The sequence below is a fragment of the Anomaloglossus baeobatrachus genome, chromosome 5, assembly GCF_048569485.1.
Source record: "Anomaloglossus baeobatrachus isolate aAnoBae1 chromosome 5, aAnoBae1.hap1, whole genome shotgun sequence".
Lineage (NCBI taxonomy): Eukaryota > Metazoa > Chordata > Amphibia > Anura > Aromobatidae > Anomaloglossus > Anomaloglossus baeobatrachus.
Window position 1 is genome coordinate 349,967,645 of NC_134357.1, and position 24,432 is coordinate 349,992,076.

A 24,432-nucleotide genomic window follows, 5' to 3' on the forward strand; every position below is an offset into this window, starting at 1 on the left:
ACTTTGATGCCAGTTCTGATGCCCAGAACCTGTTTGGGCCAGGCTAAAGTGATCTGAATTTTATGTGTGTCATCACTAGGTATGTAAATGTGGTGTCAGATCAGTGGCCCAAAGCCATTTAACCCCTCAAAAACACTGGTTACTTATTCAAATCTGTGAAAACTGGGGTTTTGCCCATCTTGATACCAGTTCTGATGCCCAGAACCTGTTTGGGCCAGGCTGGAGTGATCTGAATTTTATGTGTGTCATCACTAGGTATGTAAATGTGGTGTCAGATCAGTGGCCCAAAGCCATTTAACCCTTCAAAAACACCAGTTACTTATTCAAATCTGTGAAAACTGGGATTTTTACCACTTTGATGCCAGTTCTGATGCCCAGATCCTGTTTGGGCCAGGCTGGAGTGATCTGAATTTTATGTGTGGCATCACTAGGTATGTAAATGTGGTGTGAGGTCAGTGGCCCAAAGCCATTTAACGCCTCAAAAACACTGGTTACTTTTTCAAATCTGTGAAAACTGGGGTTTTGCCCATTTTGATGCCAGTTCTGATGCCCAGAACCTGTTTGGGCCAGGCTGGAGTGATCTGAATTTGATGTGTGGCATCACTAGGTATGTAAATGGGGTGTCAGGTCAGTGGCCCAAAGCCATTTAACCCCTCAAAAACACTGGTTACTTATTCAAATCTGTGAAAAGTGGGTTTTGCCCACTTTGATGCCAGTTCTGATGCCCAGAACCTGTTTGGGCCAGGCTGGAGTGATCTGAATTTGATGTGTGGCATCACTAGGTATGTAAATGTGGTGTGAGATCAGTGGCCCAAAGCCATTTAACCCCTCAAAAACACTGGTTACTTATTCAAATCTGTGAAAAGTGGGTTTTGCCCACTTTGATGCCAGTTCTGATGCCCAGAACCTGTTTGGGCAAGGCTGGAGTGATCTGAATTTGATGTGTGGCATCACTAGGTATGTAAATGTGGTGTGAGATCAGTGGCCCAAAGCCATTTAACCCTTCAAAAACACCAGTTACTTATTCAAATCTGTGAAAACTGGGGTTTTGCCCACTTTGATGCCAGTTCTGATGCCCAGAACCTGTTTGGGCCAGGCTAAAGTGATCTGAATTTGATGTGTGGCATCACTAGGTATGTAAATGTGGTGTGAGATCAGTGGCCCAAAGCCATTTAACCCCTCAAAAACACTGGTTACTTATTCAAATCTGTGAAAACTGGGTTTTTGCCCACTTTAATGCCAGTTCTGATGCCCAGAACCTGTTTGGGCCAGGCTAAAGTGATCTGAATTTGATGTGTGGCATCACTAGGTATGTAAATGTGGTGTGAGATTAGTGGCCCAAAGCCATTTAACCCCTCAAAAACACTGGTTACTTCTTCAAATCTGTGAAAATTGGGGTTTTGCCCACTTTGATGCCAGTTCTGATGCCCAGAACCTGTTTGGGCCAGGCTAAAGTGATCTGAATTTTATGTGTGTCATCACTAGGTATGTAAATGTGGTGTCAGATCAGTGGCCCAAAGCCATTTAACCCCTCAAAAACACTGGTTACTTATTCAAATCTGTGAAAACTGGGGTTTTGCCCATCTTGATACCAGTTCTGATGCCCAGAACCTGTTTGGGCCAGGCTGGAGTGATCTGAATTTTATGTGTGTCATCACTAGGTGTGTAAATGTGGTGTCAGATCAGTGGCCCAAAGCCATTTAACCCTTCAAAAACACCAGTTACTTATTCAAATCTGTGAAAACTGGGATTTTTACCACTTTGATGCCAGTTCTGATGCCCAGATCCTGTTTGGGCCAGGCTGGAGTGATCTGAATTTTATGTGTGGCATCACTAGGTATGTAAATGTGGTGTGAGGTCAGTGGCCCAAAGCCATTTAACCCCTCAAAAACACTGGTTACTTATTCAAATCTGTGAAAACTGGGGTTTTGCCCATTTTGATGCCAGTTCTGATGCTCAGAACCTGTTTGGGCCAGGCTGGAGTGATCTGAATTTGATGTGTGGCATCACTAGGTATGTAAATGGGGTGTCAGATCAGTGGCCCAAAGCCATTTAACCCCTCAAAAACACTGGTTACTTATTCAAATCTGTGAAAAGTGGGTTTTGCCCACTTTGATGCCAGTTCTGATGCCCAGAACCTGTTTGGGCCAGGCTGGAGTGATCTGAATTTGATGTGTGGCATCACTAGGTATGTAAATGTGGTGTGAGATCAGTGGCCCAAAGCCATTTAACCCCTCAAAAACACTGGTTACTTATTCAAATCTGTGAAAAGTGGGTTTTGCCCACTTTGATGCCAGTTCTGATGCCCAGAACCTGTTTGGGCAAGGCTGGAGTGATCTGAATTTGATGTGTGGCATCACTAGGTATGTAAATGTGGTGTGAGATCAGTGGCCCAAAGCCATTTAACCCTTCAAAAACACCAGTTACTTATTCAAATCTGTGAAAACTGGGATTTTTACCACTTTGATGCCAGTTCTGATGCCCAGATCCTGTTTGGGCCAGGCTGGAGTGATCTGAATTTTATGTGTGGCATCACTAGGTATGTAAATGTGGTGTGAGGTCAGTGGCCCAAAGCCATTTAACCCCTCAAAAACACTGGTTACTTATTCAAATCTGTGAAAACTGGGGTTTTGCCCATTTTGATGCCAGTTCTGATGCCCAGAACCTGTTTGGGCCAGGCTGGAGTGATCTGAATTTGATGTGTGGCATCACTAGGTATGTAAATGTGGTGTGAGATCAGTGGCCCAAAGCCATTTAACCCTTCAAAAACACCAGTTACTTATTCAAATCTGTGAAAACTGGGATTTTTACCACTTTGATGCCAGTTCTGATGCCCAGATCCTGTTTGGGCCAGGCTGGAGTGATCTGAATTTTATGTGTGGCATCACTAGGTATGTAAATGTGGTGTGAGGTCAGTGGCCCAAAGCCATTTAACCCCTCAAAAACACTGGTTACTTATTCAAATCTGTGAAAACTGGGGTTTTGCCCATTTTGATGCCAGTTCTGATGCCCAGAACCTGTTTGGGCCAGGCTGGAGTGATCTGAATTTGATGTGTGGCATCACTAGGTATGTAAATGTGGTGTCAGATCAGTGGCCCAAAGCCATTTAACCCCTCAAAAACACTGGTTACTTATTCAAATCTGTGAAAAGTGGGTTTTGCCCACTTTGATGCCAGTTCTGATGCCCAGAACCTGTTTGGGCCAGGCTGGAGTGATCTGAATTTGATGTGTGGCATCACTAGGTATGTAAATGTGGTGTGAGGTCAGTGGCCCAAAGCCATTTAACCCCTCAAAAACACTGGTTACTTATTCAAATCTGTGAAAAGTGGGTTTTGCCCACTTTGATGCCAGTTCTGATGCCCAGAACCTGTTTGGGCCAGGCTGGAGTGATCTGAATTTGATGTGTGGCATCACTAGGTATGTAAATGTGGTGTGAGGTCAGTGGCCCAAAGCCATTTAACCCCTCAAAAACACTGGTTACTTATTCAAATCTGTGAAAACTGGGATTTTTACCACTTTGATGCCAGTTCTGATGCCCAGAACCTGTTTGGGCCAGGCTGGAGAGATCTGAATTTGATGTGTGGCATCACTAGGTATGTAAATGTGGTGTGAGGTCAGTGGCCCAAAGCCATTTAACCCCTCAAAAACACTGGTTACTTATTCAAATCTGTGAAAACTGGGATTTTTACCACTTTGATGCCAGTTCTGATGCCCAGAACCTGTTTGGGCCAGGCTGGAGTGATCTGAATTTGATGTGTGGCATCACTAGGTATGTAAATATGGTGTGAGATCAGTGGCCCAAAGCCATTTAACCCCTCAAAAACACTGGTTACTTATTCAAATCTGTGAAAACTGGGATTTTTACCACTTTGATGCCAGTTCTGATGCCCAGAACCTGTTTGGGCCAGGCTAAAGTGATCTGAATTTGATGTGTGGCATCACTAGGTATGTAAATGTGGTGTGAGATTAGTGGCCCAAAGCCATTTAACCCCTCAAAAACACCAGTTACTTATTCAAATCTGTGAAAACTGGGGTTTTGCCCACTTTGATGCCAGTTCTGATGCCCAGAACCTGTTTGGGCCAGGCTAAAGTGATCTGAATTTGATGTGTGGCATCACTAGGTATGTAAATGTGGTGTGAGATCAGTGGCCCAAAGCCATTTAACCCCTCAAAAACACCAGTTACTTATTCAAATCTGTGAAAACTGGGATTTTTACCACTTTGATGCCAGTTCTGATGCCCAGAACCTGTTTGGGCCAGGCTGAAGTGATCTGAATTTGATGTGTGGCATCACTAGGTATGCAAATGTGGTGTGAGATCAGTGGCCCAAAGCCATTTAACCCCTCAAAAACACTGGTTACTTATTCAAATCTGTGAAAACTGGGGTTTTGCCCACTTTGATGCCAGTTCTGATGCCCAGAACCTGTTTGGGCCAGGCTGTAGTGATCTGAATTTGATGTGTGGCATCACTAGATATGTAAATGTGGTGTGAGATCAGTGGCCCAAAGCCATTTAACCCCTCAAAAACACCAGTTACTTATTCAAATCTGTGAAAATTGGCTGTGTGCCCACTTTGATGCCAGTTTTGATGCCCAGAACCCCTTTGGGCCAGGCTGGAGACACTTGAGTTTGATTAGAGGCATCACTAGATATGCAATTTTGGTGTTAGATCAGTGGCCCAAAGCCATTTAACCCTTTCACTAACATACTTCGGTGCCCACTTTGATGCCCATTTTTTTGCCAGTTTTTTAATTTTCGCAGCTGGTTTTGAGTGTATGTATATTAGGGCTCATCAGTGCATTGTATTTTATTATTGTCATGTGTCATTTTTGTTGATAAATGCATAAAAAACTGAAAAAACTAAATTGCCGAATAAGAAACTGACGAATAAGAAACCAACTTCAGCCCCGAATAAGAAACTGGACGAATAAGAAACCAACTTCAGCATCGTATAAGTGCAGGAGCTGCCTGCCACTAATAGTCTGGTACGTAAAACAGACACTTGTACATGCCGCAATTTTTTCCAGCTGGCTCCATTGGGGCATGTAAAAGATCACCAATGTGTGCCGTCTGCTGACAACGTACGGCAGTCTAAACAGGGCTTTACAACAGGAACAGGACTGCACCATACGGCATTATAATGCCACAGTCACAAGTTTTGAATGGAGTGGTACAGATATTCCCCAGGGTGGATGCAGGGTATCGGGTCACGACCATATGTGGCCACCACAATGCCATATTACAGGATGCCATGTAGCCATTTCCTAATATCACTTTGTGGCTTGCAATTATTATTATTATAGCGCCATTTATTCCATGGCGCTTTACATGTGAAAGGGGTATACATAATAGGGACAAGTTGCAATATTCCGCAGTAGTGCGGTGTCGAGCTTATTCCACATCATCTCCCTCAGACCTTCCTCGCACTCCTCTTCCCAGAGTTGACCTCTCCTTGGCAGATTCCCCCCTGGTTATTTAGTAACTGAAGGCTGTAAGAAATGTCCTTATCCCCCTCCTCTCCACATCCCCAAATCTCTGCTCCATGCACAGCCCTATTCAGTGTATCTCCTCTCCAACCCCCATCAATTCTTTTCTCACAAACCTCTCTCCTTTCACATCCTTCCCACTCTGATTTAGCCCCCTCGTGTAATCTGCACATGCGCACTTCAGTTCCCCTTTCATTCACTTGCACAGAGAGGAGCTGCAGCAGAAGAGGCAGGATACAGAATACAGCTGATCTTCCTGGACTGCAGGGGCTTGTGCACTTCACCCTGGGCATCTAGCTGCCCCCATATGAAGAGCCTGGCACTGTAACTGGCATTAGGAGGCTAGCACACCAGCCAATACAATATATACACACTCCCAGTGCGATACAAACTGGCAGACACAGAGCATTGTTCACACAGTGCAGAAACCAGCAGCAAAGTCCGGAGCAATCACCACCTCCCTCCTGCTGGGCGCCCCTCTAGCCATCAGCACCATGCCTGATCTCATCAGTGTCAGTGAGTTTATCATGGAGACCCTGGAGGACCACAGCTCACCCACCACCTCCTCCTTCACCACAAGGATGAGCAGCTGCAGGAACACAGTGAGCAGCCTGGAGGAGGTAAGGACCACTCATGGTGGGCACTTCAGCCCCTTCTGTGTACTGCAGACATTCAGCAAACTTCTACACTGGGGAGTGTGGGGTTAAATCTGTAGACTGAGATGTTGATTGCTGGTGATTTGGGATTTTACATAGAGCAGTGTTCACACCTTGCAGTTCTTGTGATAGCTCTGCAGTGTTTTAAAAGCATTTTTTTTTATTTTTGGGGAAAATTGTAGCAAAACGATTAAAGCAAATGTGAACGCAGCCTGAGCCATCTATGAGCGGAGAATTGAGGGGAGCTGATCTGTATTTCCGCTATGATTTCCATTGTTGGTAAACATTACAAAGGCTCGTTACATGGCTACATGGCTTAGTGATTGACATGTGTTACTGGCAATGAAATTTGATTTAGCAGTTTTCTTAAAGTAGAACTCTTAGCAAAAATGTGCGAACACAGCCCCATACATGATTTGGGTCACTGCACCGCCCCAAAATATTGCAGGATAGCAAGTGATCTACAGAGGTATTATGCTTCATGCAGATTTCTGGGGAGACCTTGACAATGGCTCTTGGTAGCTACAAACCTGAAGCAGTTGGGTGTAACTGCTGCCACCGCTTCAAGGCAGAGTTCACACACTGTGGGACATATACTGGTCTTAAAGGGAACCTGTCACCAGATTCATAATAATAATAATAATAATAATAATAATTAATTTTATTCATGTATATAGCGCTATTAATTCCGCAGCGCTTTACATACATTGGCAATACTGTCCCCATTGGGGCTCACAGTCTAGAGTGCCTATCAGTATGTCTTTCAAGTGTGGGAAGAAACCGGAGAACCCGAAGGAAACCCACGCAAACACGGGGAGAACATACAAACTCCTTGCAGATAGTGTCCTTGGTGGGATTTGAACCCCGGACCCAGCGCTGCAAGACTGCCGTGCTAATCACTGAGCCACCGTGCCGCCCGATTCATGCTGCCAAAACTGCGAGTAATATGGATCAGAACAATAAAGGGACACTTTCCAGTCCAAAAGCTCTTCATGATGCACAATTCCATCTGCTCTGGAGGTTGAAATGGTCCTGACACTCTTGGGCCCCTGTGCCTTCTGGTTTCAGAGAAAATACACTAAAAAAAAATCGGTCTTTTTCAGAGCTATGGGGGAGACCTGTCAATCACCTGCAGCTGTGCTGTGAGAAGCTGTTCAGGGGCGGAGCCATACTGATCAAGTCTCCGCCCATAGTCCCTGGCCAGATCTTTAACACTAGAACTACTGAGGTAGTCATTTTGACTACTTTGCACTATGTATTTCTATATAGGTGTCACGAGTCCAGTAGTTCTAGTGTTAATATATCTTTCTCATGAAACGTTCGGGAGTTTGAGATACATATACCTGGATGGTACACTACAGCCAGGGCTGACGCGGTTCGGGCAGCATGGATCAGTTAATGGGTTCCCTATAATCAAAGCATTAATATAGTAAGGGTTTCTTCGGGCATGTGATATTAATGACCAATCCTTTGAGGAATCGATATAATCAATCACTCCCTCTAATCGGCTGTTATCAGCTGTAGACGCGGCCAGATGAACGCAGCTGTATTGCACATCTTTGTTCAGTGTGTAGCGGCCACTGCCTTATACTGCAGAACAGCGCCTGAAGAAAAGGAGCCGAGCAGCCGCTACAGATTGAATGGAGTTGTTTATATATAGTCACCACCGGATATATGAACAGTGGATCAGTGAGGTCGTAGCCCTGGACCCGCACCCATCTGCTATCCTAAGGATAGGTCATAAATATTATAAGCCTGGAGGACCTCTTTAAGACTACGCACCCACGATCCGGAAGACTCTGCATTCCGGATGAGGTGTTATTCCTCTTGCCTCTCTGTGGGAGAACGCAGCGTCCATGCCCACAAGCAGGATTCTGGCCGCAGTGGATTTTTGCTTGGCTCTCCCGCCTAGAACACTCGCATCTCCACAGGATAAAATGACATGCTGCAGCTCGGAAACCGCGCCGCATGTCAAATTACGCTGTGGAAAAAGAACCACAGTGTGTATGGGATTTCTAGGATCCCCATCCACTGTGCTTCTACTGTACAACGCAGCGTTTTATATGCTGCATCCAAAACGCAGCGAACACTGATCATGGAAGCGTAACCAAAGGTGTACACCTTGTAAGATTTGATCATTTTTTTTAGCCCACAAGCTGAAATCTACACTTAGTGTAAATGTATGCTATAATTATTATAATTTATGCTAATTTATGGTGGAAATTATAGTAAGCCCTGCTCCCTTCTGCTAAACGATGCTCATGTTCTAGAAAAGTGGTGGCAATGAGACAAATTACCAGCCATTTTGTATATATGTTGGTTGCCTATTGATTTCTCTTGAGGACTTCAAAATAGTTGTAAAAACCATGAATGTCATAAATTTAAAGCATTTTATTTTCATAGGCTTTTTGTTCACGATTGGTGTTATTTTATTTTGTGAAATTTTTTGTGTTTAAAAAAAACTACAAAAATAGTGTTCATGGAGGAGGCCTAATACAGGTAGCAAAGAGTGCATTTATGTCCGGCTGCTTGCCTGAGTAGGACATACCTCAGAGAAACATTGTTCAGTCTTTAGAGGGAACCTCGCGCCTGGTCAGGGGGATCACGGTTCATGCAGGCGCACTTTGCTTTGCCTTGATGCAGGCAGAGCATGAAAGAGCGTTGGAATTTGAGATTTCGTCCGACTATATGGATGACGAAGAACGCGTCATCCACGTCAATGACATCGGGAGGATGGCAATTCTCAGCAGACAGGAGGGACAGGAGTCGCTGCAATGACGCCCCTCTGACCGCATACAATGCAGGAGCTATTCAAAAGGGTTTTTTTTGGGCATATACAGGAGGGTCAGGACATAATATACAACTTTTTAGAATACAGCACAGAGGCTGAGTTAGGTGCTGGGATTAGCTCATACACGAAAAAACTGGTGACCGGTTCTCTTTTAAGACCAGAAAGCAAAGTCCTCTAAAGTCAGGGAGCCTTGATAAATGATGCTACAAGTCACCAGACGGACCCCAAAAGAAACTATTCAATCAGTTTTCTCATTAGTTTTGCTCCAGAATTTTTGCACTATGGAAAGGAGGAGGAAGAGATCAAAGGACTGTGCCTATATGAATGGTAGGCCGGAATAACAAGTAGGCGAGTAAGGCCGGGTACACATATCCTGCTTTTCGCCGGTTTGACGGATGCGGCGCATGCCAGTACAGTGTATACAATACACTGGCAGCGCAACAAGCGCCGGTCACATGCTGTCATGTGACCGGAGCATGTGACCCAGAAGTTGCGGCGCTGCCACTGTACTGGATCATACTGTACTGGCGTGCGCCACATCCGCCAAACCGGCGAAAAGCCGGATATGTGTACCCGGCCTAAGGAATTCTGCCTTTATCATGTAGAACCTGGCTGTCACCAGATCAAAAATGGCCGTTTTTGACAATTCTTTTATTTCTGCTAACCAGAGTTTAGTTTGAAGTTACATTTTTTACATTCCCATTTGGACTACTTTCCTGAAAACCTTGGTGCTGTTAGTGAAGAACAAAGAGAAAGAAATAATCACGATATCAAGGAAATGGAACAATAATACCAAGGTAGATGGAATGTGAACAAGATGCGGGATGACTGCTGGATGCTTCAGAGAGATCCACAGTCCCTCTATAAGAGAAAAGGTATCAAGAGATGCTATGAAGAGAAAAGGGAAAAGCACAAGGATTAAGTTCCAATAAAATTGCTGAATGAATGTTCAATCTCGTTTGTATGGAGTTTCACACGCGTTTTGTGCAATTTCCACATATGATGATGGTTAAAAATAGAAGTGTTTTTTTTTTTTTTTAAATCGAGCCATAAAAAAATATAGGAATAGATTATTGACTTTGAGACAATTTTCATAAACCCAAATTTTGCATACCTGTGTAGTTAAATAAAATAAAATTGTCTCTAACAACTCTTTTAACACATTTTGTCAGTTTACATGGTGCAACACAATATTTTGTAATACTGGAAAGACGTTATTTTCATATACCAAAAAAGAGGAAATGGTTATTCAGTCCTTACTATATTTAAAATATAGTATTTAGTAAAATAATTACAGTATTTTCCGACGTATAAGACGACTTTTTAACTCCTGAAAATCTTCTCAAAAGTCGTGGGTCGTCTTATACACCGGGTGTCGTCTTATAGGGCGTATAATTAGGTAATTTATAAGCACGCCCTGTCTCCAAGACTCTGCCTCTCAGATCTCACAGTGAGGTTCCCACCAAAACATTTTCTCACATGTCCTTTGTTCCCGTGGTGTCCTCAGCTGGTTCTTAGACCTCCCGGTGATCTCGACCACTGCACAGAGCCGGCACTGCAAGCTGCCATCATGGCTTTACTGCAGTTGAATGCTTTCCGAAGGTGGCGCAAAGCATTCAACTGCAGTAAAGAGCTCACAGTAGCAGTGGCTCCATGCACCGGACAAGATCATGGAGGGCTCTATGTGCCTGCGGTCCGCAAGAGGCACCCCTTGATGATCACGTCCGATGCACGGAGTCGCCACTGCTGTTAGCGCTTTACAGCAGTTGAATGCTATGCGGCCGCCGCCGTAAAGAATTTAACTGCAGTAAAAACATGATGGCACCCTGCAGCGGCAGCTCCGTGCACCGGACGAGATCACCGAGAGGTCTAAGTGCCTGCAGTCTGCAAGAAACAGCTGAGGACACCGGAGGGGAACGGAGGACAGGTGAGAATAATTTTTATTGTGTGTAAACATAATAGTGGACAAGAAGGGGACCAGGATGGGCACATTACTAGAAGGGGGGACCAGGATGGGCACATTACTAGAAGGGACAAGGATGGGCACATTGCTAGAGGGGGGACAAGGATGGGCACAATACTAGAAGGGGGGACAAGGATGGACACATTACTACAAGGGGGACAAAGGATGGGCACATTACTACAAGGAGACAAGGATGGGCACATTACTGCAAGGGGGGACAAGGATGGGGCAGATTATATTTTATTGGTATCTATTTTTATTTTTGACAATTTCCAGTAGCTGCTGCATTTCTCTCCCTAGGCTTATACTCGAGTCAATAAGGTTTCCCAGTTTTTTTGTGGTAAAATAGGGGCCTTGGCTTATACTCGGTTCGGTATATACCAAACTCTATATTTTAACTGGAAACGTTGTTGGTCGTCTTATACGCCCAGTCTTCTTATACGCCAGAAAATACGATATTACATTTTAGTATTGGCCAAACTGTCACATATCTCAATCAATTTTATAACCCCCCCCTTGCAAAATAGGTTTTTTAGCAGAATATACAGACTTTCTGCCACATGCAATAAACTAGTCCAACGAGAACAATGTAAGTAGGCCTACACAAGTAATCTAATAAATGTTTTTGTTTTTTTTCCAAATTAAGCATGAAACGACACTTTAGTGAATACAGCAATCTTAGAATTATTCAACCCCTTCATTACAAGCATCTTTAGTACTTAGTGGAGCATCTTCAGTTGTTATGACCCGCTCCAAACATGTGTGAGGTATCAACCGGCTGTATTGCAAAGGGCCGGTATGTTTTGCAGAAGCGTGGGTGCTCTGCAATGTGAAGCTGGCTGGGACCTGTGGTTCCACAGGATTGCATTACATGCAGAGCCATGGAAGGGTGTGTGATGCTGATTACACACTCCTTACCACCTGTGGGTGTGGCTCCAGGGGTTAAAGCAATCCTGTCTCTGAACCTGGGAGAAGTGTGTCTAGGGCAGTCTAGAGAGAGACTGGCTCTAGATGTCCAGTGTGTGTGCTGGAAACAAGTGAGAGCAGAGCCGGGAGCTTTGGGTGTTTCAGCCTGCATGTGTGGCGCCCCTGACCTGGTCAGGCACCACTGAGTACTGCACCCATGCTGGGGACAGTACAATACAGGTAATCCAGAAGGCTGACAGGGGTGTGGAACACAGGCGCATAGTGATCAGGTCTCACACATGTACCCATGAGAGGACCCCTGGGGATCCCAGGAGGGGGAAAAGCCTTGACCTTCACTGGAATAGTGGAGGGGGCCAAAAGCCTCCATCTCCTCTCAAGGGGTGTGGTAAGAGAATCTGGTTGCTAGGTGGCGTAGGCAAGAACAGGAGAGGAGGGGCAGTGAGTCGGTTAGAGCAGAACTCCATAGGGCTCAGTGAGGAGCAGACCTGTGGGGCTGTTGCTGTCTAACAGCGCCCGCGCAGTGGCTACTGACGGGGGAGAACGGTCAACTAGGAGTGCTACCCGAAATCCATCTTCAGCTAGAGAGAGAGCAACGGAGTGGGAAGTAAGGAGACTGCTAGAGAGAACCAGGCCCAAACGGGCGGCAGATCCCGAAGCGGAGATAGATCCAGCTTTCTTTTGCTAAACCTGCCGGTGTGGGGCTCTCAAAGCCCACGCCACAACACCACAAAAAGCCGCAGCCACGTAGCCACAGTTAGGGCCCATAGCTCACAGGAGGCAAGAAGCTGGAGTGATCTGGCCCAGGCAACAAGCACACGGCGAACGAAGGGGAGAGAGGCTGCAGCATCTTCCCTGGGTGACCCCCATAGGGACTCAAAGTCGGGGTCACCCCAAACCACCAAGGGCTAAGGAAGGCGAGTTGGTAGTCACCCTCATAAAGTCAGCCTGAAGGATACCTGGTTCCCACCTGGTTCATCTCAGCTACGCCCGGGCTACTCACCCTGCCATCAAATGTGAGTAAAGCCCTTGAAAGACAGTTCTGCCTGTGTGAGTCATTCTGCGACTTGTAGTACTACGCATCTACACTGGACCCTGGGGCATGCCTCACTCTCAGGAGGCTACTACATCTGACTGCACATATCATCAGCCCCAGGCACCCCTAACCTGCAGTGGCGGTCCCCACTGACCGCAATACTGAGAGTGGCGTCACGACAAGAAGAAGATCTCCTACCTGTGACCAGATCCAGCCGAGTGGAGTCCCTGAAGGTAATGCACCGACACAACACCTGTGGGGCTTCACATCTGGCGTCACGAACAGGATAAGGACTAGACCTGTTCAGACAGGTGACCATGTGCCTGGGCGGTCCGCTTGAAAAATTGGAAGCGCCGCCATATTGCCACCATGAAAAGCGCGCTGAAAAACAACAGCAGCCCGCGCTGGGAGAAGTTACCGCCCACGAAGAGGTGTGGCTACCCAGAGATCCCCTGCAGAGTTCTGACCTTGCCAGCTATGAGAGCGGAAGCGTCCAGAGACGTCGGGACAAAAAGGGAGCCACAAGCCTGCTGCTGGGAGAGGAGCTGCTGAAAGAGGCAGAGCAGAAACTGAACAGCTTGCTATCAGAGGCAACGGCGAGTCCACAGCTGGAGAGTCGTGCAGAAGAGGGCGCAGAAGAAATGGCGTCTGACCGCAGAAATCCAGAACCGGGCTCCGCTGCCTGGTGGTATCGGGAGCTGGCCCAGTTCTGCGACCGACTGGAGACCCGGGTTGTGGAGCAGATCCGGGAAGAACGAATGGAAATGCTGGAGATGACCGCGGCGGTTCGGGCCTATGAAAGGAGAGCCGCGCGCCGAGTGCCAGACAGGACGGCGATGACGCAGACCCCGATGCTGCCACCGGTGGGTGAGTCGAGTGATGCCCCGGCCAGCGCAAGTGCCCCGACCCCTGCTGCCACGCCCGCGGTCCCCGAAGAGGCGTCCGGTGCGGCGACGCTGAAGCAGGCCGCAGCCACACCAGGTGCGGCCTTCCAAGCCCCAGCGGCCGCAGCGATGCCCTGCTCGGCCCACCAAGACCCGGTCCCTGCAGCAACGCCCAGTCCGGCCCGCAAAGAACCGGCTGCCACCGCGACCCTCATCCGCGCCGCAGGCGTAACGCTGACCCAGGCCGCCGCCCTGCTAGGCCCGGCCCGCCGAGACCCCACCGCCGCAGCAACGCTCGTCCGCGCCGCAAGTGAGGTGCTGAACCAGGCCGCCGCCATGCCGGGCGCGGCCCGCCAAGACCAGGCCGCCGCCATGCCGGGCGCGGCCCGCCAAGACCAGGCCGCCGCCATGCCGGGCGCGGCCCGCCAAGACCAGGCCGCCGCCATGCCGGGCGCGGCCCGCCAAGACCAGGCCGCCGCCATGCCGGGCGCGGCCCGCCAAGACCAGGCCGCCGCCAAACAGGGCGCGGCCCGCCAAGACCAGGCCGCCGCCATGCCAGGCGCGGCCCGCCAAGAAGAGATTACCTCATCATTTACCCCGGCCTGCAAGGCCAGAGCAGACACCGCTCCCCAGTCCAAAGAGGTCCCTGCTAGGAAGACCCTGATAGGAGAGGACCCCGAATACTGGAAGCTGAAGGCTGATCTAGAGGCCCAGTTCCCACAAGAGATGGTGGATCGGTATCTGCTCCCTCCGCATACCCCCAAGGAGATTCAGGCAACCCCTGCAGCCGCGCCAGAGAGTCCACCGCCCAGACCAGCTGAGGACCACTCATCTCCAGCGCTACCACAACCAGAGTGCTCAGAAGCACTAAGGGGGAGAGGAGGCCAGGAAGCTGAGGAGCTGACTCCGGAGCCACCGGCAGTGGAGCAATACTCAGAGCCGGAGATGTTACCCTATTCCCGTTGGGATGAAGAGGACTTGACACCGTCTGCAGATGAAGACCAGCCCAGAAACCTCACCTGGGGCCCTGCAGGCATTGAGGTAACAGCCCAGCAGAACCCAGCCCGCAAGACAAGGCGTCGCAACAGAACAACGCTGTCCCCTGCACCACAGTCTCCAGAGCAGAGAGAAGTCACAGCCAGAGACCTACAGGAGAAAAGGTTACTGAGAAGGTCCAAAGCCCAGGTCAGAGGACCCCTTTGCAGAGGAGTAGTAGAGGATTTCAATTTGAGAAGTGGATATGGCTTTATTGTAGCCCCTGGTATCAAAGAAGGGATATTTGTCAACAGAAGAGATGTGAGCGCTCATCTGCCTAGAGGACACCCTGGCAGAAACCTAAAGATGGGGGATTCAGTACAATTCACTATGCATGAAGGCGAAAGAGGATTGTATGCGCTTGATGTAGTGCCATGTCCCAAAGAAGAAAGAAAAGACAGAGATACAGAAACAGATGCAGCAAAGGAAACAGATGAAGATCAAGAAAGAAAAGACAAGGAACCTACAGATGAAACTACCTCAGACGACGACAAAGAGCAAGAAAGCAGCAGGTGCCGCAGCCCAACAGGCCAAAGCCCTGGTGAAATGGAGGAGTAAAGGAAAGTAAGAAGTTCAGCAGTTAGAAAGTTAAAGTTTTGAAAAGTTTGTTTTGCAACGTTTACGTTTAAGCATGTGCCCACAAAAACTATTGTGAGAAAACCATAAACCTTAAGGCTATGAACTGGCTATAGCCACAAACTCTCGCAGTGTAAATAGTTACACCAGAGGGCACCACCGCCACCAGAGTCAGCCTGTTTAGGGGCTTGGCTCGTCTGCAACCAGGAGGAGCCCGTCCGTATATAGGGCCTTGGCTTACCTGCAACCAGAGAGCATGCCTGTTTATGGGGCCTGGCTCTCCACCACAAAGAGGGTACCTGGTCAGCACCAACTGTGGAAGCCGCCTCTACATCCTGCCAGAAGTGGCTGAAGGCGCGGATCCACCAGGCCAGGTATACCCTGAAACCACCAGCCCATGAAAGCCGCCTCTACATCCTGCCAGAAGTGGCTGAAGTCGCGGCCAACGTGAAAGGGTTTTGGGTGGGTTAACGGACTTGTGGGTGGAGGGTGGTGATGTATGGTACCTGGTGCTTTTAAAAATGTTCTACATGTTTTAATGTTTTATGCATTTTAAAATGTTGTCTTGCAGCCCGAGGACGTGCTGGTGATAACTAAGGGGGAATGTGGCGCCCCTGACCTGGTCAGGCACCACTGAGTACTGCACCCATGCTGGGGACAGTACAATACAGGTAATCCAGAAGGCTGACAGGGGTGTGGAACACAGGCGCATAGTGATCAGGTCTCACACATGTACCCATGAGAGGACCCCTGGGGATCCCAGGAGGGGGAAAAGCCTTGACCTTCACTGGAATAGTGGAGGGGGCCAAAAGCCTCCATCTCCTCTCAAGGGGTGTGGTAAGAGAATCTGGTTGCTAGGTGGCGTAGGCAAGAACAGGAGAGGAGGGGCAGTGAGTCGGTTAGAGCAGAACTCCATAGGGCTCAGTGAGGAGCAGACCTGTGGGGCTGTTGCTGTCTAACAGCGCCCGCGCAGTGGCTACTGACGGGGGAGAACGGTCAACTAGGAGTGCTACCCGAAATCCATCTTCAGCTAGAGAGAGAGCAACGGAGTGGGAAGTAAGGAGACTGCTAGAGAGAACCAGGCCCAAACGGGCGGCAGATCCCGAAGCGGAGATAGATCCAGCTTTCTTTTGCTAAACCTGCCGGTGTGGGGCTCTCAAAGCCCACGCCACAACACCACAAAAAGCCGCAGCCACGTAGCCACAGTTAGGGCCCATAGCTCACAGGAGGCAAGAAGCTGGAGTGATCTGGCCCAGGCAACAAGCACACGGCGAACGAAGGGGAGAGAGGCTGCAGCATCTTCCCTGGGTGACCCCCATAGGGACTCAAAGTCGGGGTCACCCCAAACCACCAAGGGCTAAGGAAGGCGAGTTGGTAGTCACCCTCATAAAGTCAGCCTGAAGGATACCTGGTTCCCACCTGGTTCATCTCAGCTACGCCCGGGCTACTCACCCTGCCATCAAATGTGAGTAAAGCCCTTGAAAGACAGTTCTGCCTGTGTGAGTCATTCTGCGACTTGTAGTACTACGCATCTACACTGGACCCTGGGGCATGCCTCACTCTCAGGAGGCTACTACATCTGACTGCACATATCATCAGCCCCAGGCACCCCTAACCTGCAGTGGCGGTCCCCACTGACCGCAATACTGAGAGTGGCGTCACGACAAGAAGAAGATCTCCTACCTGTGACCAGATCCAGCCGAGTGGAGTCCCTGAAGGTAATGCACCGACACAACACCTGTGGGGCTTCACACATGGAGGCTGATCACAAGGCTCTGATATTGAGTCTGAGGTGAGTGCAGCCAGACCAGGGCTGTAGGGCCGAATCTCTCCTGGAGGAGAGACAGACAGGGGTCTGCAGAGGGCCCTGGGTGCTGGAAGGAACCTTGGCTAGAGTTGTATGCTGGCAGGAGCCAGAGAGTGGGGAAGTTGCTAAACTTCCATTATGGACTTATTGTTTATGTTTGAGGGCAGTTTATGCTGAGTGTTTTTCAATAAACTGCCGGAATTTCTATGAAGAGACTGTGTACGTGTGTTGCTGAAGCTACCTCACACCGCTGCAAGCGAGTGAAACCCCCACGTTGCAGGGCGCAACGTTACATATGGTGTCTCGAATGCGGGCATGCGGTCTGGTTGCTAGGGGCAACGCAGCCTGGTTGCTAGGGGCAACGGCCTAGGACATATTCCTGTGGATACGGACTGCTTGCGGTGGATCGGCGGGTCCACGAAAATTTTTTGAAGCGGTTTGCGGTGGATCGGCGGGTCCACGAAAATTGTCTGCGCACTCAAGCAGCTGGCGGTGGATCGGCGGGTCCACGAACAGGGACAGCGCTCTCAAGCACCTGGCGGTGAATCAGCAGGTCGTTGGGGACCCGTGCTGCAGTGGCGAGAGTCCAGCGACTGGAGGTTCCAGGCCAGCCGGAATTGCGAGGCCCTGCTTGGTGAGCAGTGATACACCACAGGCTGGAGATTCTGGTTGTACGGGCGGTACAACCCGGAAAGGTTAGTGGTTCTCTAACCCCCCCCCCGTCTTTGACCACCGGGTATTACCCATTGGAGCGCCCCTCCTGTTCCTCTTTTCGTTGCAGCATGGAGGAGCTCCTGAACCAGCTGCTGCAGAGCCAGCAGCGCCAACGGCATGTGCCAGGAGGTCCAGTGACAGCAGTGGGGGCTGAAAGCCAAAAAGAGGGAATGGTCCCTGCGAACATTGTGGAGGAGCTGTACCAGTTCCTGGTCCGGGGACAGCAGGAGCTGTCGGTGTGTAGCGATGTCACAGCCATGGACCAGTTTGAGCGTTCCCTTGAGGGGCCAGTATGGACACTGGGTGCCCAGGGAGACAAGGGCAAACGGTGTGAACTGGGGGCTAAGGACATTGCATGGAAACCGCAAAAGGGGGCGGAGTCCCAGAAGGGAATAGTTGCTCATAAGGGGGTGGAGTCCCATAAAGGGGTGGTTGCCCATAAGGGGGTGGAGTCCCATAAAGGGGTGGTTGCCCATAAGGGGATGGAGTCCCAGAAAGCGGTGGTCCCCCAAAAGGGTGCGGAGCATCCCAAATCCAAGGGTGAAGTGGCGCAGATGGACTGTAGCCAGGGACAACAGTGTTCATGCCACAAGTGTCCTGTTTGCAATATAGACCACCCATCCGACGAGAAGCCACGTCTGTGTTCCGTGGAAGTGGATGGGGAATCTGTAACAGGAGTCGTAGACTCAAGGAGCTTGGTGACCCTGGTGAGGGCCACCTCTGATGTCCACTTGATTCCTGGAAGGAAGATCCACGTCGGCTGCACCCACAGTAATGAGACAGAATACATGGTATCCAGCGTGGTCATTAAGACAGCCTGGGACAGTGGTTCTCATGATGTTGGAGTAGTCTCAGATTTACTGCACCCAATTATTATAGGTTGGGACTCTAAATTATTTGTGCACTTGTGGAAGCAGGGGGACGTATACGGTTGCTTGTGTAAGAGCCGGAACAGCCCAAAGGAAACCTCACCACATTGGGAGGTGAAAAGGGGTCCTTGTTGTGCAGTTATGTGTGGTAAGGAGGAGATAGCACCTCCTAAAATTGACTGTCCTAAGTTAGGGGTGACCAAAGAAAATGATGGACGGACCCAACTTAGTGACATAAGGACTAAGGGAATAACCGATAGTGTGACCGTTAAAAACGGGGTAGCTCCAGAAAGGGAGGCAGATATCTGGTTAAGTGGGGACAAGATAGTCCAGGATACCAGGGGGAGTGATGATGACTCCAGTAAAGACACTGACTCTAGTAAGGTGACAAACGAGTACAGTGTGGTACAGATGGGCGAGAAGGGCAAAACTTCCTCCCGACGCCGAAGACGTAATAAGCGCCGAGAGGGGGCACAGGGTATGCCGTCTGAGGGTGCAGAGAAAGTGACATGCCTGGTTAATGAAGACATGGTGCTAATAACACCTGCTACGGTGGAGTCAGACGGTGATATCCTACAAAAGACTGAGGAATCAGAGATTGAACTGACACATTGTGACGACAGAAATCAGCGGGCTGCAAGTGCAGAGAAGGAGCCAACCAAGGACGTAATGGTGGTGGTCCCCATGATTTCAAAGTGTGAAGTTGATAGTCTGTCGGGAGAGAGTGGTATAGGAAATGGAATCCTAGAGAGTGTGGGGGAAGGAATAATCCCCAACAGTCGTGGTGAGCAGACTGGTGAACTACCAAGTGCTGGGGTGGATGACAGCGAATTTAGCCCCAAATCTCTAAAAGGAACAGAGTGCCATGTTGAAGGGTGTGACACCCAGGCTGAGGGTGACACGGCAGAGACCCCAGAGGAAGTGGAAGATAATGCAGTGAAGAAACAAGAAACAGCTGGCGCTGAAGTGAAGAGAGCCTCTGAGGAGGTGAAGTCTGGACCAGAGGTCTCATCCAGGACTGGGAGCCTGCCTGACCTGCTTGGTAAAACTACGATGGAGGATATAGAGAAGGCCGTGGGTAAGGAGTGTAAGAAACCCAAACGTTCTGAGGCTGAGATGGAAGATGCCTCAGAAATAGTGTGTCGTAGACCAGAGAGGTCCGCAAGTGAAGACTCATTCAAGAGGATGAGCAAAGACCATCTGCAACAAGAGATACTTCTTAGGCAGGCTACTGAGAGTCGAGTAAGGGAGCTGGAGAAAGAAGTGGCTGAGCTCCGAAGTCGCTTGGCAGAGTACCAGTCCAAGTCCCAGGGAGCCTTGGAGCAGATGGAGCAGCGAGTGTCAATCCTGACCAAACATGTTGAAGCAGGGGAGGCCCAAAGAGAGCTGACTTTGGAAGCTAAACTTGACAAGCATGTGGCAAGGATGAATGAGACTCCTGTAGTCAAGTGCATGGTGGATATACCTAAGGACTTAAGAGAAGCGTGTGCCACCGAGTGCATGCATGACGAATTTAAGAGAGCTGTGGAAGCGTGTGAGGTCTACTGTACCCCAGGGGCTGAACAGTTAGTGATATTGTCCACCAGTGAAATTACTGGGCAGCGGGTGGCTATTCTAAAGGACATGCACTTCAGATGTGTTCGTATGAAGTGGCAGGTCCAACTGCAAAAGGAAGAAGCCACTAGACAGCTAGAGTATAAAAGGAAAGCGCAGAGTCTGGCGGAAGATATTGTCCAAGTACCCCGGGCTCTGGTGGGGAGAGTCATTGGAAAAACCGGACGAGTCATGCAAGACATGGTGAATAAATCAGGATTGGTGAGATTAAGAATCCCTGCTGCTAATGAAAGCAAGATACCCAGGGAAGCTGGTATGGTTCCGTTCGTCTGTGTCGGGACTGTAGAGAGTCTTGGAAACATTCGAAGCCTTATTGAATATCGGGTACACCATGTACGTGACATGGAGCGGTTGTGGCAAGAAAACCTGAAAATTAAGGAGCAGCTTCGCCAACTGTGTGGGGGACAGCAGCCGTCTTCCACCCGTTGTTCAGGGGAAAGAAGTGGAAGATGGCGTGTCGGTCCAGTAGTTCAGACGCGCGATAAAAGGAATCGCCGACAGAGTGGTAACCTACGATGTACTGTAGATAGTGGCCGCTATGAGCTTAGAGTTCCCGAGAGTAGCCTTGGGGGTACTCGAGAAAGCCTAGGTTCGGACAAGACTGTAGGTTTGACTGGGGACATGTCTCTCTACTACGGTGACCCTGGGAGGGGGTCAGGGAGAGAACGGTCTGGAAATGGAACGTCCTTTAACCCTAGGTTGACCAGACAGGGTTTGGTGACAGTTTCGGGCGATGCCTCAGGGACTACTGCTCTTGGACGGCCCTCTCAACTGGTGAGGCATGGCAGCGGGGATGCCCTGTCTCGCGGCCCCAGGTCATTGGCAAGTGTTCTCCCCTACGGGTTTGAACAGAGGGGGAGGTATCAACCGGCTGTATTGCAAAGGGCCGGTATGTTTTGCAGAAGCGTGGGTGCTCTGCAATGTGAAGCTGGCTGGGACCTGTGGTTCCACAGGATTGCATTACATGCAGAGCCATGGAAGGGTGTGTGATGCTGATTACACACTCCTTACCACCTGTGGGTGTGGCTCCAGGGGTTAAAGCAATCCTGTCTCTGAACCTGGGAGAAGTGTGTCTAGGGCAGTCTAGTTAGAGACTAGCTCTAGACTTCCAGCGTGTATGCTGGGAGAGAGTGAGAGCAGAGCCGAGAGTTCTGCATGAAGTGTGTCTAGGGCAGTCTAGAGAGAGACTGGCTCTAGATGTCCAGTGTGTGGTCTGGAAACAAGTGAGAGCAGAGCCGGGAGCTTTGGGTGTATCAGCCTGCATGGAGGCTGATCACAAGGCTCTGATATTGAGTCTGAGGTGAGTGCAGCCAGGCCAGGGCTGTAGGGCCGAATCTCTCCAGGAGGAGAGACAGACAGGGGTCTGCAGAGGGCCCTGGGTGCTGGAAGGAACCTTGGCTAGAGTTGTACGCTGGCAGGAGCCAGAGAGTGGGGAAGTTGCTAAACTTCCATTATGGACTTATTGTTTATGTTTGAGGGCAGTTTATGCTGAGTGTTTTTCAATAAACTGCCGGAATTTCTATGAAGAGACTGTGTACGTGTGTTGCTGAAGCTACCTCACACCGCTGCAAGCGAGTGAAATCCCCACGTTGCAGGGCGCAACGTTACATATGGTACATAGTCGGGTACAAGCTTCTGACAGTGTTCCTGGGTGATTTTAATCCACACTTCATGTGCAATGTCACCCAGTTCGCTAATATTCTTAGGTTATAAAGGGAGTGGTCCAAAAAGTTAAAGGGAATCTGTCACCAGGTTTTTCCTACCTAATCTGAGAGCAGCATAAAGTAGGGGCAAAGATCATGATTCCAGCTATGTGCTGCCTACTGAGCTGCTTAGTGTAGTTTTGATAAAACCACTGTTTAATCAGCAGTAGATTATCATTAGAGGACTACTTGGCCTGCTGCCAGGTAATCCAGCATATTCATAAGCTCTGTATAACTGATAGATCTGCAGCAGAGAAAACATTGATTGTATCAAAATGACAGCAAACAGTTCAGTAAGTGACACATCACTGGAATCAGCGTCTCAGCTTCTACATTATGGTGCTCTCAGATGCGGGAGCAAAAACTTGATGACATATTCCCTTTTAAAAGAAGAGACCATTGCCTTGCACAAACAAAGACAAGAATACAAAATGATACCAAAAGGTTTTTGGAGATACTGTAGGAAACAGTTACCAAGTTCATTGTCAGAGTAACTAAATCTTTATAAGTCTTTATTCATAGTCATAAAAGACTATGTGAGCAAGGATGGTTGACCTTAGGGAAATACCCCGAAACGGCTGTCTGTGGATGGATACCATGTTTGGCATAGGTGGTCTCCTTGACTGGAGACTGCCCTTCCCGTGGTTGTTCCGTCCCGGTGAAAGACCTGGCTAGTTTCCTGCCAGCGTTGAGAAACATGTGATGGTGTCTCCGCAGGCCTTCTTGCTTTGAATATTTCCCAGGGGGCATTGCTCTAGAATCACTGCGTTGAGAAACACGTGATGGTGTCTCCGCAGTGGTGGATGTTGATCTCCCTAAGGTCAACCATCCTTGCTCACATAGTCTTTTACTAGGCAATGTCCCACTAGCCAGATTCCTACTCCACACTGATGAGGGGCAAATACCCCGAAACGGCTGTCTGTGGATGGATACCATGTTTGGCATAGGTGGTCTCCTTGACTGGAGACTGCCCTTCCCGTGGTTGTTCCGTCCCGGTGAAAGACCTGGCTAGTTTCCTGCCAGCGTTGAGAAACATGTGATGGTGTCTCCGCAGGCCTTCTTGCTTTGAATATTTCCCAGGGGGCATTGCTCTAGAATCACTGCGTTGAGAAACACGTGATGGTGTCTCCGCAGTGGTGGATGTTGATCTCCCTAAGGTCAACCATCCTTGCTCACATAAAGGGGAAACAATCAGATTTTTCCACCAGATTCCTAAAGAGGGCAGATTGTCAAAAACCCTCGAGTGACTGCAGAAGACCTGCAGCAAGACTTTGTGTCAGTAGGCAGTGATGTCAGTATGCCCATATTATACATCCTTATGCCGTTTGTATGCAAAACAGACCAGACACTAAACAGTGGTAGTCAATGATTTAGTTCATATGAACGTTCTTACCAGTGGTCTGTGTGTAAGAAGCTCACCACTTCTTCCACTCTGATCCGTTATTGGTATCAAACTCAACCATTAAACTCAATGGGTGTGAGAAAAAGAAAAACACATGCCATAATACATCATCCATTTTTCGTCCGTTCTGCAAGGATCCAGTGAAATTGAGATTGGAAACTTTATTTGGTGCTTATAATTTTTTTTTTAATTGTTAATCACTTGTCTGAACTTCGTCTATAATGAGGGCATGTGCGCACGTGTGCGTATTGCATGCATTTACGCAGCGTCTAGCACTGCAGCGTAAATGCATGCGTCCTCTGCACAATCTATGTAGATTGTGCATAATCCATCCGCACGTTGCTTTTTTGACTGCAGCGATTTGGATGCTGAAATTTTGATCCAAATCGGTGCGTTCAAAAAAGCAGCATGTCACTTTTCTTTGGATACAGCTCCCACTCTGTCTATGGTGGAAGCAGCATCCCAAGCACATGAAATCAGCTTTTTTTCTGCAGTGTTTCTGCAGCAATTTGAAGCGCACATGTGCTGAGAAATCACTGCAGAATTTTCTGCAGTGACACGACGCAACATGCGCACATAGCCTAATAGCTGGGTTCAGCCAACTATTCTCCCTCTGAAAAAAAACAGACCAATTATGATGATCAGAATCTGGGATCTGTTTTTCTTGAAGGTGGAGCATAACAAAACCAAAACGTTTCTCCATTATGTCATCTGAGTGCAGTTGGAACCTATTTTCACAGACCCATAGAGTTGAATGGCCTAGTGCCATCCGATTCACGGAGGCAAATTGTGCATGCTGCAATGTTTTTTTGTTTATTTTTTTATTTTATTTTATTTTTTTTAAATTTTCACTTAATCTATTTAATATTATTGTTTATTTATAGAGCACCATTAATTCCATGGTGCTGTACATGAGAAGGGGGTTCCAGACTAAATACATGTACAAGTTACAGTAGACACACTAGTACAGAG

At 48.7% G+C, this 24,432-nt stretch overlaps 1 protein-coding gene and 1 long non-coding RNA gene across 4 annotated transcripts in view; one reads left to right on the plus strand and one right to left on the minus strand.

The window, feature by feature from the left end:
• LOC142311457 (uncharacterized) overlaps nucleotides 1–9,784 on the minus strand; it is a 65,802-nt gene extending 56,018 nt beyond the window's left edge. The window contains exon 1 of the long non-coding RNA XR_012754271.1: nucleotides 9,727–9,784. This is a non-coding gene — a long non-coding RNA (uncharacterized LOC142311457). The remainder of the gene's footprint in view (nucleotides 1–9,726) is intronic.
• LOC142311456 (arf-GAP with SH3 domain, ANK repeat and PH domain-containing protein 1-like) overlaps nucleotides 5,686–24,432 on the plus strand; it is a 298,879-nt gene continuing 280,132 nt past the window's right edge. For 2 of the 3 annotated variants that reach the window (XM_075349907.1, XM_075349909.1), the window contains exon 1: nucleotides 5,686–6,106. In XM_075349907.1, the coding sequence (XP_075206022.1) occupies nucleotides 5,981–6,106 (126 nt within the window). In that variant the 5' untranslated portion in view covers nucleotides 5,686–5,980. The remainder of the gene's footprint in view (nucleotides 6,107–24,432) is intronic. The other variant, XM_075349908.1, reaches the window with a different exon arrangement.